This window comes from Macrosteles quadrilineatus, unplaced genomic scaffold (genome assembly GCF_028750875.1).
Source record: "Macrosteles quadrilineatus isolate MER2022 unplaced genomic scaffold, UCM_ALF_1.0 Scaffold_2__2_contigs__length_208266976, whole genome shotgun sequence".
NCBI lineage: Eukaryota > Metazoa > Arthropoda > Insecta > Hemiptera > Cicadellidae > Macrosteles > Macrosteles quadrilineatus.
Genome location: NW_026542595.1, coordinates 187140254 through 187157139, shown reverse-complemented (window position 1 = coordinate 187157139; position 16886 = coordinate 187140254). Strand labels below are relative to the sequence as shown.

The 16886-nt window shown below is 34.2% G+C and overlaps 1 protein-coding gene across 1 annotated transcript in view; it reads left to right on the top strand.

Moving 5' to 3' along the window:
- The first annotated feature begins 1096 nt into the window (after positions 1–1096).
- The window catches only part of LOC128985393 (cGMP-dependent 3',5'-cyclic phosphodiesterase-like), a 32933-nt gene continuing 17143 nt past the window's right edge, over positions 1097–16886 (top strand). The window contains exons 1-9 of the mRNA XM_054404850.1: positions 1097–1277; positions 3047–3203; positions 3838–3954; positions 4743–4975; positions 6688–6797; positions 10163–10299; positions 10585–10727; positions 12423–12648; positions 13138–13322. Coding sequence (XP_054260825.1) covers positions 3048–3203; positions 3838–3954; positions 4743–4975; positions 6688–6797; positions 10163–10299; positions 10585–10727; positions 12423–12648; positions 13138–13322 — 1307 coding nt within the window. The 5' untranslated portion in view covers positions 1097–1277; position 3047. The remainder of the gene's footprint in view (positions 1278–3046; positions 3204–3837; positions 3955–4742; positions 4976–6687; positions 6798–10162; positions 10300–10584; positions 10728–12422; positions 12649–13137; positions 13323–16886) is intronic.

Here is a 16886-nt window from a genome sequence, read left to right as displayed (position 1 = left end):
TAAAGTGTTTTGGTACCTATGATAAAAACTGGAATAAACGTTAAAAGAACAGTAAAAAAAAAAAAAAAAAACAGGATGACTCCCTTGCCTCTAATTTGACAAGTCCCACCAGCCGATCACCTGGCCAACCTAACAACACGAAACTCTGAAACAAAACCAGCAAAAACAGTGATACGTTTTTAAAACACGGATTGGTTATTCCACTTATTATTATAGCTCAGTGTAACCATGGTCCTAACCATTGAGATATACATTATTATAGCTCAGTGGTCCTAACCATGGCCCTAACAAACTTTCCTCCTCAGTTTAGACAGTAAAAGAGTAAAAATACATGGCTAAATTTTACCTCCGTCACGGCCACCTTTAAAGGCGGCCGTGGCTCCGTACATACCACGGCCACCTTTGGCCAGGTAGAATTGGCAACGTTGCAAGTCATGGTGGAAGGAAAATTGTTGCAAGTAGGCGTAGTGTTGTCTAGCGCCAGACGTCCCATAAAATAACATGGCAGACAGGTGACGACAGCTCATTAATTCGCGTATTATTCATTAACATTTTAGATTTATGAACATAAATTTATTAAAAGATTGAAAATAAAACATATAAGAATTGAAACCCAAAACAATTTTAAATTGAAAATCTAATTTTTACATTTAAAGTGGAGTCAATATTTTCATAGCCCAGTAACCAAGCTTCCGTATTCTAAAAAAATACACAAATACCATTAGCTTCCTCCAAACAAACCCGCTGTTACAACTCTACTTGGACAACAACAACCCGTACTCACGGCCACCTTTAACTCCAGGCCTTGGCCATTAAAGTGGCCATGGTCAGTCGAAAGTGCAAGTGTTGTAACAGCGGTTTTTGTGTATGGTATTTGTATATATTTTTGTACATACATAACCAATGCCAATGGGCTATAAAGCTACATTTTTACTCTAGGCTGTTTCCACTTTTACCTTCTTGTCAGGTGTTTTGTTAATTTACAGTACAAAAAGTATTTTTGTTTTACAGCTGATATGTCAGATATTTGTTTTTATTTTGATCTAAAAACCAAACAATAGCTCGTGTTGGACTGAATATGTTGTGTTTCAACTATACTAGACAGTCTGGGAATATTTTCCCATTGAAATGTAATAGTTAAGACCAAAGGCAAAATCATTGTAGTGGAAATTGTTCATAGTGTTATAAATAAGCAACTATTACTGTTTTTATTGATTTAAAGTACATATTAATGCCTTGAACCAAGAACACAGTAGGTCACTTGTTCTGCTAAATAGGTATATTTTGCAAACACTTTATCATAACAGTATTTTTAATTCTTATTTTAATAATATGCCAATCTTTCCATCTAGTTGGACAATATAGCCTGCTAGTTTTTGTGTCAAAATACATCATTGGTTCTTGTGGCAAAAGTCTCCAACCTCACAAACGGTGATGATAATAAATTTATAGCTTTTGAATAAAAAAGGAAAAAGATAGTTTGATCCGGAAATCTTTTTATGAGCTAAGTTATAACCAAATCCATTAGTTTTCTAATTTGCAAAGTAGTCTTGCATATTAAGTTTAGCCTTTATTTTTCTGCAAAGCTATATTAACTTAGCTATGGCTATGGTAACATTATTTTGCTTTAGTGTAGTATGTTTTACTTTTGTACTTAGTTTATGACTGACTTGTGCATTTCAAGCTTCCATGACAAGATCGATTGCATGCCTATAGATCAATAAATGTCTTAACTTATGTCTTATGTAGACAATCATAAGTACCCAATCATGAGTTGACTGATGTGGTACAGCATGTGTCATGGTTATTATTATCATCAATTGAGATTGGGAAGCAACCTAGGTGAGTATTTTAACCCGAAAACTTATGAGCAAAGGATGTATGTAGAATGGAATGGAGTGATATGACATGTATCTTTGTAAGTTAACCGACTAAGATCAGCTGTTTTATTAGCCAGGATAATTAATTTAGAGCCCAATAATAGTTAACTGAGTTTTAAAAGCAGTAGCTATATTTACTGGCGACAGTGGCAGATATAGAATATTTTTTTGGAGGGTCCGAGATTAATTTAAGGTTAGGTTAAGTAATTTCAAGTAGACAGGCCATGATATTTTATCTCATATTTGCTGTGGTAATTTGCACTTAATGTGACCTTTACTGTACCACGATTATGCTGTATCATTATATCGTTCAATTAAATCATAACAATTTATCTATTCAAGCCCAATGAAGAAAATATTTCAATTGACTTACTTAAATCAAAAAATCATTGGTCAAGATTTTACAGTGTGACATCCCATCTGTGAACACTTGTCAAAACCTAAGGGGTAAGGAGTCAAATACGCAATTGTGATTATTATATTCAGAGGGATTCTAACTACTATATAAGTATTCTTTTGTGCGAACTGCAAAACTTTAACATTTCAGTGCAATCCCTATGTCAAACAGATGTAAATAACAAACGATAACAATGGCTACGACTGAGCTGACTGAACTCCTCATTACTCCCCTCCCCTTTCGCTGGTTAGATATGCTGGTCTCCAACGGTCAATGCTGCAAGCGAAGATAGCCCGGCGGCGGACAGGAGCTTGAGTCGGTCTGAATCAACTCGAACTCGCACAAATTATCACTATCTGCCACCAAGATAACTTAGCACATCATTCATGACAAACAATTCATATTATGGTACCGGGACCTATTTTTCTTTATAGGCCTATCCATTATTTCTGGGGGGGGGGGGGCGGCCCCCTGGGCCCCTCCTTATATTCGCCTCTGACTGGCAATAAGTTACCAACTTAATTCTAATTTTTTAGATGAAGTTTCAATAAAACTGTAGGCTAGTCCAAAGGCTTATTTCTCAGTAAAGATCAAGTTAAAGTTCCTTGAACTTGAAGATCTAGCTCAATCATTCTACTGCCTGACTTATACAACAAATTTCTTTCAAAAACTGTTTTAAGTTAGGTACCCATATTAAGTTACTTAGGCTAGTTGCCTAACTCAATTTCAAATATGTATTGTAACTATTCTTAAAATGTTTATATTTTAGGATGGAACAACAAAACTCAGAAGATTCTACGGCACCACAAACTGTCAGATGCTCAGATTTCGCTCTCAAAGCTAGCAATCCTTCAAAACTGTTTGCCCTTTATTCCTCTCTAGGTGATCTCAATGCCACCAAGCTCCAACAGAAAGTCAACAGATATGTAAGGAGGCGTGAATTTATTTATTCTAAAGATTTTGTGCTAAACCTTTTAATAATGTTAGCTGTTTGTTCTCTCTACGCTAATTTAAGAAACAAACTATACTCACAACATCAAAATCAGTAAAAAGCTGGTTGATTTTGGTTTCATAGCAAATTTCCAGAGGGGAAAGCTATTTACCTATAAGAATGAATATAAGTTACCTGTATACGTTGACCTGTAAATAACGCTCATATTTCCTATATGATAAATGAAAGAGATCACAATTCTCTATACAATTTGTCTGTTTTTAAGTCAACTTAATCATTAAAATAAGTCAGGTTTGTATGACTTCTCAAATAGCTAAAATGGGCTTTGAAATTTATTGTTACAATTCCACACCTAATACACAACTTTATAACTATTTTGAATTTGAGGTTGTTTTGTAAAAACATTTGTTTAAAATGTCCTTTTAAATAAAAGCTTTGTATTTTCATACCTATATTGATATTAAATTATTTGACAAGTAATCTGTATATTATTTGACCTTAAAATAGTTCCTAATTAATTATAACCTGGTAACTAACTTTGTAATTAATTAACTGTAGTAACCTGGTTAATTATATAACCCTACCATAAAAGCCTTATTTTCTTTTAGATTGAAGATGAAACCAGTGTAAAACACGCATTTTTTATCTTCTTAGACCAGACGTCACAAGATGGCATCATCCAAGTCATAAGTGACAAGGAACTTGATAAGGACTTTAGATTTGTTGTAAGTAAAACCGTTATCATGTTGGTGTACCTCCAAAAAAAAGCTTAAGATCTCGTTTTTAAAGAAAACTTATTTACTTACTTCTTTGGCCAATGGTGCCCTAAATGGTACTTGGCCTCCCCTACACACTGCCTCCATAAAAATAAACACACAGTTTAAATATAATCATATGATTACATGCTGCCCTTTTCACTTGAAATTAAAATAGGCTAAACACAATGTGAACATTTTAGTATTAGTGATATATTTCTTATAGTCTACTCCATTGTGATGATAATTTGCCCCCATTTTCCCCCTACAGAATTGTATGGAATTCAGAATTTTCCCTCTTCAGTTCCAGTTGCTGAGTTAGATTTATAATCTACTCTTTGTTGTGTTTATTTTGTTAGATAGCCAATTCAATTATATTTCACAAACAACAAACATTTGATCGAGGCAACTTAATTGTTAAAGTTTTTCCATGAGTTGATGTCTTTTGTATGATACAATGAAAATGAATGGAAAATTGCAAATTATTTTCAACTCTCCTGCTATGTCCGTGGTACAAATTGTCATTATAAAAGAACTTGCGTAGCTTGATGGTAGGCCTACCACTAACGAGATTTTGTGAAAGTAGACACTATAGGAACATTTAAGATATTTAATTTCTTTAACAGCGATTTACAAGAACAAGAACCCATTCTTTTGCTTATGTCTTTTAATTTTATATCTAAGTCATGAACAAACATGTCTCCTAAAGTTAAGTCAGGATCCTTAATTTTAAGTATGTTTTGATATTTGTGCACTAGGTGACCGAGACAGCTTTCAAGCAGTGTATCTTTACCTCACAATCAGCTGAGGTGGACCCCACCCAGCTGGGCCCTGACTTGCTACGTGTCGTCTGCACGGCTGGCGTTGTAGACAACCTGTATTGTGTGCCTGTTCACCACCCTGTACGTGGTCTAGTGCTGTTGTACTGTCTGGGTGGATACAGCCCTGGCTTAGAGTACAACTATAGTCTGTACGTCACAGAGTGTCTTAGGTGAGGGTCGTATGTCAGAAATTTACAATGATATTGTAGACATCTAGGTAAATGTATTGTTTGCGAAGTGATTAGGCTTACCTTATATCCTACTAGATGTAAGCCCTATTGTTTTGGTCGTTTACACAGTCTGCCTAGCAGCATGACTTAGCACTGCTTGGGAAACTATAGTAAATACGTAAATCCATCCGAACACCTCCCCACATCTCAATTTGATAACTTTAGTTTGCTAGTGCCATTTACAAGGCAAGAAATATTTTGCTGTCACACTGTATAGTGTTTTGTACCTAACTGCATACATCAATCTGTTTAGCCAGCAGTATATTATGAGAGTACAGACGAGGAATATCCCTGGGGTTAGATTTATTCTAGATTAACATAATTCTGATGTATTTGTAGACATATTGGAATGTTCATGTTTTGTTCTGATTACTCCATAGTTGACCTACTAATAATGGTATACCACCTTTTTCAGCATATGTTTGATTCCAACATTTATGTCCAATAGTTTGGACCTTTTTATTTTTATTTTTAAAATGGTTTATACTACCTGCATATAGTAATCCTTTGTTGCTGTTTTGGAAACTAGTTTCGGTTCTTCTGAACCATCATCAGGCCTCAGGTGGTAATCACTTTATTCGAAGGTCGTTATGAAACAGAGTTCAATAAATAAAACATATCCATTTTAAGGGGGAGGCAGTGAAACTGCATGATTCCGTCACCAGCTGACGAGGAATAGGGGGCTATTAGAGTACGGGGGAAATGTCCTTGGGCACCTAGACAAGTGGAAATTTCAGTAGCCATGGAACGTTGGACGATTGCACAATGTGCGTTTGCTGTAAAGGCATATTTAAAAACGTCGATAGTGTGATTTGTGCTCAGTGCACTTTCCGTTGTAAGTTCAGTCTATCGCCACTGGCTCCCATGCCATCAAGAAAAGCTATCCTTCTTTAAATGAACAACTTTGAAGCCACTGCTAGCAGAACAAAACGCTACAAAACGATTGCAGAAGTTTTGCAAACGCAAAAAAACTTCAAGGGTGGATTTCATCTCAGAATTCAACAATGTGTGCAAAACCAAGTACGCCATTTTACTGACCTTATATTAAACAAAATCATTATTTTTAAGGTGAAACAATAATTTCCACTCATGTGCTAAATAAGATTTATGTTAAACAACTATATTTTTTTTCTATATGAATTATTTGTGATTTTTCAAAATCGCGCCGTTTCACTGTTTCAACCTGTAGAATATAGTAATCCGGAGGCTAAACAACTATTTGAAAATTATTTTATTTATTTTAAGTTTTAACTGACAGCTCCATTTTGATAAGTGTTTGCATTATAGTCATTTGGTACTCATAGTTTTGTTTTTACTTTATTCTGTCCATGTTGATAAGGTAGGCTGTGTAAAATATTTCTTACCTTGTTAGTTAAGTTGAGATGAGATATTACAGTACATCGTTTCTCAGTATATCAAAAGTTGGCATTGGGAAATCATTATGTTTGAACCAAATGGGTTCTTTGTATTTTAGGCTATTTATTTATACCATTAATCTTTTTGCCGTACCTGCACTATATTATATAATTTTCTATTAGAGAATTTATAAGTTAAATATTTTAGAGAGCAGTCAATTAAAAACAGAATGTAAAAAACCCTATCATATTTTAAATTATATTGGTTGAGGTTGAGTTTTTATATATGTTCCATAGGCATTGTTTGGGGACAATTTTGAACACTTTAGCTTATGAAGAACAGAAAAGGCTACATTTACGGTGCTATTCATTGCTGAAAGGAGCAAGAAACTTAATAACACATCTTGGTGAGTTATCAAACAATAGTTTTTTCAACAAAATTCTCATCAGTCATATAAATCTTGTTTATTGTAAAAGCTTCCAATCAACTTTAAAAATGATTTTTCACACATACTTTCGAGGTTTATTTAGTTGAGATATTTACTACCTGATTTTAATAATCTTTTTGCGATTTAATCATCTCTTAGCTCAATTAATTGATTAGTATAATTTCATTTTGAACTGAATTATATTTCAAAGGAAAGCCGACTGGCTGGTAGAGAATTTGTTTAGAAAGAACAGAATTTAGTCATTTGGATTCCTTAATTTTTATTCTGTTGTCTCTAAAACCATTTGTTGATGACGTTTAAAAATGTTTTAAAATCATTACATTAAGAATCAACAATAGTCAAATGGTTGAATAAATTGTCACATTTTTGTATGTGAAGAGTCAAAGTTCTGTAATGTATGTGGGACGAATGATCATTTAAATCCATCTCATGACTGAACTTAATGAGCTTTAGTGTTAGCAAGATTACTTTAAGACTTTACAATCCTAGTAATTTATTTTAAAACTATATGTTCTCAATGTTGTTGTATATGTTATTCAATTCATTTTTACTCATCAAAAGTAACAATCAAAATCATAGTGATAAATCGTGACCAGGTTGTGTTTAAGTAATTAAATGGTCTGTGAAGGGAAAGATTTGCCCCCCATTGTTAAGTAATTGTGTTCTGCAGGGGACAAATTGGCCCCTCGGGTGGAAGACTACAGGGGGTCTGGTAGCGAAGCGTTCAAAACAATAACTGTCTTGCTTATTACCACTCATTGTTAAGGGATGGATAGATTTGATTGTTGACAATCCTAACGTTTTTTTTATTTCCTAGTAAAATTTAGACCAAAATTATGGAAGACTAGCAGAGTACCCGTCCTTCGTACGGGGTTGGAATAAAAGTAAAAAATGCTTATTGCAGTTATACTCAAGCTTTGCGTTTGAAATAAGGGAGGACACAGATTGATAAAATTTGTTTTTTTTAATTTACAGTATTCTATAGTATTACACATCTACCATAGCCATAATGTTCTACCACTTCACCTAAACAATAGAGAAAAATAAATTATCAACAATTTGCAAAATATCACAAATCATTCATGAAATGAAAAACATAAACATAACTGTAAACAATCCTACTTTGACAGTTCTCATTGCAAATCACAGGTTTTGTTGCTGCTTAGTTCAAATTAGCTGTTTTCATTAATGCAAAAAAATATAGTGCTGCACCCTGTTGGTAAATCTTATAACTTTTTAACGCTTTTCCATATCATAGAACCAACTTTTTTAGTTGAAACAGCTGACTAAATTATTTAATTCCCTTTAAATATGAATACTCATAAGGTTAACATGGGGAATTACAGAGCCACTGGGGCGGAGCCCGAAATGATTTTTGAGATAAGAATATGCCTATATGTTAATCGGGAATGTAAGCTATCATCATGCCAAATTTCAGCCTAATCGGTCCAGTGGTTTATGCGTGATCGAACTTCAAACACACAAACAAACAAACAAACACACAAACTTTCACATTTATAATATTAGTAAGATAAATATCATATTATTCTTTTCATCTCAATACACAAAATGTGTTTGTTTCATTGTTAATCTCTTTACTGTGATGTATTGGTTAAAGGTATTTATTTATGTTGAATTTCTTGCTTTCATACTAGCCCTAATTGTTTTGCTACTACAATGATTTTCTGAACGCAAACTTATTTAGTGCCCTTTAACCGTAAAACTTGTATTGCTTTGGGGCAATCCAATAAGAGGCAATAAGAAGCCTTAGAGTGAAAGTCTTATTTCACTCTTTGTTTGTATCATTGGCTTCTCCATGTGAAGGGGTTTCATCACAGTATTGATTATTTTTTCTTGATTGTTAAACCAAAGAAATCTTGAAAGTTTTCTTAATATCAAGTCATACCTACATGAAATTAAATAAGTTAGATAAGAAGGAGATATTAACGATTTTCATTCTTCTGAATAATATGATTAAGTTTAATCGTAAACATGGCATATTTACTGAGACTTTTTTGCTTTGGAATTGTATTGTTTTTTTTTTTATTTTTTATTGTCAATCGTATTATCAAATACCTAATATACAGAAATGTTTTGTTTTAATTTCACTTCACAAATATATTTCATTTCAGTCTTAAGCTATAAGACAGACAAAAAACAAAAGTCAATACCGTATGATTCACGAAGCATTGATTCTTATTGACCTATTGCTATGACTAAAGTTCATTTCAGTCATGAGATGGAATCAAATATTCATTCGTCCCACAAAGTTTACAGGGGGTGTGACACTTCACATATAACAATGTGACAATTTATATCAACCAGTACAGGAACACCCAGCTTTGCTGGGTGAGTTTGATTTGTTGGCGGTAAGACCATGTTCAAGCCGTTTTGGTACTTAACATTAGAGTAGGCCACAAAAAGCATAACATGTATGAAAACCCCAATGAGCAGGATCACACCGACGAATTTCAGAGCAGCGGGAGTTCGTTCGGAAATCATGACGGCGTGTAGGCCTATTCATATTTCCCGTGTAGACAACAATCGCCGAATAAATCTCTGCCGGTATTGTTTCACATTCGTTCTCAGGGAAATATATGGCTCCGCCACGTAAAACTGTCCTAATCCTGTATATTCTGATGTGGCGACTTGAGGAGTTGCAGTGCGCTGACGTTCTTTTGCAAACGTCGAGAAGCGATTCGTCGACGCTCTTGCTCAAAATGATCGGGTAGATGAAGAGGTCAAATTTGTATCCCGACGATCTATAGTACCTTCTCTCCCTTGCAAATTATGTATATATTTACGCTTCTGAGGTCTTCCGCAATTTATTTTTAACTTGAAAATTAACCTTGATAATATTACTAATGTACCTAGTAAACCATACTATATATAACAAACTTTTAGTCCAAAGTAACCAATAGGCCTACAATTATTTTTGTTTTAACATCAAATCAAAATAAATGATAATATTAAGAATAACATGAATCAGCAGTTTTGGTTAACTGCAGCTAAAAAACCGCCTTATGGTAATAACAGAGATAACAAAGGTGTAAACATAAACATAGCAGAGATGCTCTATAGTGAATCAGTGCAACCACTTTTTCGTCAGGTCAAGGCTGCGGCGTTGCCACTTTTATCTTGCCGCGGCCTTGTATTAGAGAAGGTTTGACATTACACACACACACAGATAACAATTAAATTGTTAATTCTGCCTAGCCAGAAGCCAATCCTAATCCATGAAGTTTTACCTCTTAGTAATTAACTGTCTCCATAAAATCTGAGTTATACATGTAGACTGAACAACTTGTAAATTTGTTGAACAGGAGATGTAACTGACTTGTTGAGAGAGATAATGACGGAGGCTCGCAAGTTGACCAATGCAGAGAGGTGTTCGTTGTTTCTGTTGGACGAACAAGGGGATCTCGAATCCAAGGTGTTTGATGGCTTCAAGGCTGGGGAGGTAGGAATACTGTTAACTCATGATGTTTACAAGTAACACTCTCTGTTTTTTCTTAGTTCATACAATAACCTTTTCAAGCGGTTTATTTGGGCTATTAATATGTTTAACTGAAGACTTTGTCAGGTAATAATTTCTAGGTCTATTGCTAATCATTTAGAACCATAGCCTATGTAGACAGGAAAATACAAGGTTAAAAGAGGCCGTCAACTTCTTTTCTATGGTAAAAAAATTAAATTATGAATATGCTTTAACTTGGTTTAGTTATATATTTTGATCTGTTTTTAGCCTGTGACTGAGGTGAAGATCAAGTCAGGCCAGGGCATTGCTGGCCATGTAGCTCAGTCAGGAGTCCTAGTCAACATTAGAGATGCATACAATCATCCATTGTTTTATAGAGAAGTCGACAAACACACTGGTTTCCGCACAAGGTATGCGTATTGATGTCCATTTGTTTTCACGTAATTCTGAATTTTGTATATACCCTCAAATAAGTACAAAACACAGAATTTACAACGGCTTTTGAGTTTTAAATTAGTCCCATAATTTATATCCCTGAAATTCTTAAGATATGAACTCTGAACTATTACTCATCATTATTGCAATTTTGAAAATGTTGAAATAGTTTACATGTTTGGTCGCTACCTTTTTTAAGTGTTGGAGTTAGCTGATACATTCATAAATAAGTGATTACACTTAGTTTAAAAATCCGTTTTACCTAACAATTGACATCCAATTTTTTTTTTCAAAGTTAAATACACTTATTAGTAAGCGTATGTTAAAAATATGAAATCATATAGATCTACATATTTATCTTCAACCACTTTTACACCATCCTAGGTAGCCTGAATAAGTGTACAGGCTGAGTTAATGGACTGTTATCAGTGGTACAGTTGAATTTCGTTTCTAAATTAAATGGAGGATGAAACAACCTGATTTTGTTTTCTAGGTCTATCAAAACAAAAAAGTAAATCAATCAAGGTTCTAGGTTAGGGATGACCATCAATCTACCGATAACATCGTCTAGAAAACTTTGCTGTTTTTGGGGCTCAAACACCAATGTTAATCAGTTTTTAGTCTGATCTCTGTACTGCAACAGCTAATTAACCTAAAAATAATACAATCAGTCATGGAAAACATCGATATTTCAATACTTGGCCATAAACATTAACAAAAACATCGGTATTCTACCATCGATGTAGTAAACATCGAACATCGATAGAAAAACATCGATGTTTTGAAAAAATTAACCATCGATGCACATCCCTAGTCTAGGTGTTCCCGTACGACCTACAGTAATAGCTTCTTTCCTTATGGAAGGATATTTTTTAAGTGTTAAACAATGAATATTTGAAAATAAAAATTTTAATACATCCGGACTTATTACTTAATACAAAATATTATTTGACTAGAAATAATCAATGAATGCAAACTTAGTATAGTTCCGCGGTGGCCGCTAGGTAGCAAAGTGCTACTATCACGAGCGCGCGGCCAAGTCAACTGACTTAGTACTTACTTTCCGTGTCCGGAAATCAGACTTCGCTTTTCAAAAAATTTGCTACCGATATGACTTAGTGATGACTGAGTGACAGAGATTGAAACAAAGAGCAATGGGCTTAAAGAGAGATGGAATAGCGGCAGCCGCACGAAGCTCATTTCGGTGCAAAATTTGAGTCTGACTATTCTCCAAAAGCATTTCACTTCTTATAAGGTTTGTATTCATTAAATAATTCAGTATTTGATGAAAAGACGAGGTGTTTAAGACAAGTAGCCTTCTATCAGTCCAGTTTCTTATTTTTTACTAGTTGTAATTCTTTCTCAATTGCTTTGGTGCATTAGCTTCCTTGGGCACAGTTGGAAAAAAACCGCTACGAAACAAACAAAAATACCAACAAGTCAAATGAAATCCTCTTTTTTCTGCTCAAATGAACTGAGTTTAATAAATATTAGTAGTTATCTTCAGAAACAGTTATTTTCTATCTCCTCCTATGTAGTTGCCTCGAGTAATAAATTTTAAATTATAATACTGTAATTGGAACATGTCAAATTTTCCGATGAATTCAAGTCCTGAAGTCCCAAATTGTTTGACAGCACAACAAAACTAATACACAATTTTGTTTTTTCAGAAACATTTTGTGTTTCCCAATTGTAGACGAGTCACGCGTCATCGGTGTCGCAGAGCTTGTGAACAAAGTTGACGGAACACACTTTGACCAGTTTGACGAGGAAGTGGCGATGGCGTTCAGTGTCTATTGTGGCATTAGCATCATGCACAGTTTGGTGTATAAGAAGGTGCAGGATGCACAGGCACGCAGCAAACTGTCCAACGAACTCATGATGTACTACATGAAGGTACGTGAATACAGAAAAGTGTTCTCAGGAGTAAAAACAGCTGAGAAAAGTGGGTGTAATACTTACTTGTGAAAGTGTTGTTGCACTATGCAAGGAAATACTGTAATGAGATAAGCTGTTTGAGTAATGTATATTTATAGGAATATATTTTTTCCTCTAGCCTATTTACAAAGTTTTTCATTCGTTATTACAGTAGAACTTCTTTTACATATTACCATAGGGACTGGAATGGTGACAGATAAGAGAATAGGCAGGAGTTAATTGTGTAACTAATTCAAAGATTTAACTGAAAAGGGGATTATGATTCTAAACACAAAGTCCCAATTCAGTTTGTCCGATTTACAAATAAATTCGATATGTAATATATTTTAAATGATGTCTTGTAAATCATTTAAGTTCAGATAGTGAAATTTGTCATGAACACATATGGAAACAGGTTGACAGAATTGAACTTGGTTGACAGAATTGAACTTGAGGTTATATTTTCAGGTGAGTGATGAAGATGTGCAGAGGGTTTTGGATTGCAAAGTTCCTCATGATCTGCCCAATTTTACCGATTTCAATTTTAATCCACGCAATATACCCATAAGTGAAACCCCTTGTCTTTGCCTGAAGATGTTTGAAGACATGGGATTCATCAAACATTTCAACATTCCTGTTCACACGTTGTTAAGGTAACCCAGTCAGCACACGAGGTATTATTTACATATATTTTAGGTCAATCTTGGTAAACTATGTAAAGTATATTGAAATATGTAAAATGTACATATCATATACTCGCAAATATTTACATAGAAAATGTCGTAACCTTTTGTTTTAGGTCAACATAAAATACTGTCTTAATTAATATGTCATTGGTTTAAACCTATTTTCTCGCCTATTTCTCGATACATTTAATGTATACTGAATGTAACTGATTTACATTTCATATACTTTAATAATTGACGTAAAATGTACATAAATTTACATCGAATATACGTAAACCATATTCCTGGATTCATACCAGATAGATTTCTACATTTTGCGCTCAAAGACTCGAGAAAGGGATATTTTTCCCTCAGGCCAACCATTTGCTTGTAGAGAAAGTTTTTCTTAGAAGAAGGGACAGTAGGAATTTACAATGCTGGCAGAGACCTAGACAAAGAACTGTAATACAAAGGGGTGGCAAGTGCGAAGGTCACTTGCCGAATTCCTTTACTAAGGAGTGTCAGTTATAAGTTTGGGCACCGGACCAGACCGGTTTGGGGTTGGTTGCAGACAGACTTGGATTGGATCCGAATAACAATATCGAAGCTAGACTGATAGATATATAATGATATCGATAGTCAACATCGAATGCGATAGGCTCGATATTTCTATTCGATATCTTAATTGGTAGTTTATGACAGTCTAAGTTATAAAAAAACCATATAAGTTAATAAATAATAACTTAACTAATAATAATAATAATATTATTATTATTATGGCACTACTATCATATAACTGTAATAAATATCTTTCTACACAGTACACGGAGCATTACTAGCCTTTCGATATGCATTGAAAATCCTATGAGCACGATACTATCGAATGGATCGGACTTATCGAATGACGCTGACTAGCCGAAGCCGAGGCCGCCATTGTTGTTGTTTTTAGTTCAGTCTTCAGTCCAGTTAGTTCTGCAGTTCGAGTTCTCTTCTGTTTTGCCATCTGCCTTTCAGTTTATTTGAATCGTTTATCGTTTTATAAATAACTTTGCTTTTATTTTAATTGTTCGTTTTATAATTAAGTTTTGAAAGTTTATTTTATAGTTATATTTAAGTTACCGGTACTGTAGTTTAATTTCGCTAGATCAAGATAAGGCCATATTTTCAATTCAACATTATTCTACAACCCTCAAAGGTAAGTGTTATGCTGTTTTTATTATCTAGCATTAAAAATTACTGGATTTTAATTAGAATTAGACTAGGCTAAGTCCCATCTTCATTTTTAGGGATCTTGAATGATACAGGGTTTTTATTAATAGGCTGGATTTGTTTAATTAAACTTCTAGGCCTAGGCTAAATTAAGTTACTTATAGGCTATGATGTAAGCCAGTATATTTATGTATAGGCCTAGGCCTAGTGGTTATGATCAAGGCGTGTCTTGGTTGTGACGAATGGAATTAAAGCTATGCCTAGGCCTACACCAAGACTTTAACGCAACTAAGCTTTTGATTCCTTATGTTAACTTATGAAGATTAATTTTTTTGACTAAGTTTAAAACCTTAGGGTTTTGAACTTGTCCAGTTTTTGTTGGACGGGTTGATTATTTATAAATGGAATATGCCTAGGCCTAGACCATTTCATTCAACATTAACTTATTACAAGGAATTAACTCATGCATGGACCAATCTTTCGTAGTAAGATATTTAAACGTGAATCTGCAAGGAACCTAGGAGTTATTCTTGAGACATATTATCAGATGATTACTAAGTTATCCTCGTATTCATACTGTGAGCTATCTTGCTTTTATGCATATTGTATACAGGCTGTTTGCCGTAGAAATAAATAAATAAATAGATTAAATAATAGTTTGATACACCTAGAACTTATCAAATTGTAGTTAGCCTAACTTAAGTTTATCTGAACGTGGATTAGGCGTCCGGTAGTGATGTCACCGGGTTGTGGGGTCCCGGAACGCCATTACCACAACGATACGATGTTCGGCCAGCGTTGTTCGTGGTGTAGTGGATAGAGTGCTCAGCTGATATCCAAGAGGTCCCTGGTTCGAAACCCATCGGTTTCTTTAACTTTTTGTCACAGATTTTGCTTTGAATGTAATTTCTTCTTAACTGTACATCTTTTGTTAGGATTTTTGGCATTTATAATTTTATGTTATGAAGAGAATTGGACCTTCATTTGATTTTTTTCATTATCAGCAAGTTTGGTTGGTTAGGTTAGGTTATGACAGTAACTGCCGGACGCCTAATCCACGTCCTGTTACCGGACGCGTATCCTCTGCGTTAGCTGAAATAGACTTTTCATGCGATATAGGCCAACCTAGGCCTAAGTTAGATATTAAATTAGGCCTAGGCCAATGAATTTAAATATTTTTACTATTATAAGAGCCATACCATGGCTGCGGTGGTTAGGGCAGGCTATTTCAATTAAGTTGAGTTAACTTAGTTAATTGTAGATTACCTATTTCAATAACAAACAGTAGGCCAACTGAAGTATAACATTGATAGAAACAAAAGTTGATGGGTGTGATCTTACATATAAGAGAGCCTCGTGTATACTTTAGTTCGACACAGACCGTAATGACTTGACATGTTGACAGTGGCTGATTAACTTAACTTATGCCTAACGGCCTAACTTACAGGTTCGCTGAGTTAAAACACCAGAGCCTTCTTTTTGTTTTCTTGCATCAAAAACTCAATACTGTACTTTTGAACTAGTATCAATTTAAGTTAATTTAGGCAAATTTTTTTCCACCGTCCAAAGTGAAAAGCAGTTGAATATTATCTTACAAAGTATTTAGTAGACTAAGGAGCCAAAGCATGTACAGTAGAGATATGTAGGTTGGTTTTTTTGTCAGGTTTAAATGAAGGCTACTAAAAACTACATTGCATTCTTCATTGATTTTTTGCTATATCTCGTGATTTAAATTCTCGCTGTGTGTGAGTTAAGTTAATTGTCCTATCCCTTACCTAGGCTACTCCCCCTATAAGTTAGTTCAACATTTCGATAGTTTGACACCCCCTTAGTGTATAAAGTGCCAAACTATTAAGTTAAGGTTCTGAACATCTACAAATTGTTATGCATGGCCAAACTTAATTGATTGTAGAAATGGCGATTTTGACGTGAATAACTAAATAAATACCTAACTTACCCTTAATCTTGTTAACACTCAAACTAACGTTTTTAAAAAACCTTGAAAATGTGAGAGCCCTGCAAGAAAAAAGAATCTTTTTCATCATCAATCGTACAAATTTATTCAATTTCTTTTGATTTTATCATACAATCTTTCAGTTGTTCTAACTTAAACAAAGCCAAATTATACTGGTAAGAAACCAATTAATTTGTATATCGTATACTTCTAACACTAGTAATATTAGTTGAAGTAGGTACCTAAGGTTACCAATACAGTAAGTTAATGTGAGTTTTTTAAGAACTAAATTTTTTAAGAACTAAACATTTTAAGAACTAAATTGAAAATACTCTACCTAGGCCTACTCGTTTAAAAAATGGTCGTAGGTAAAATAGCTTTAGCCTAGG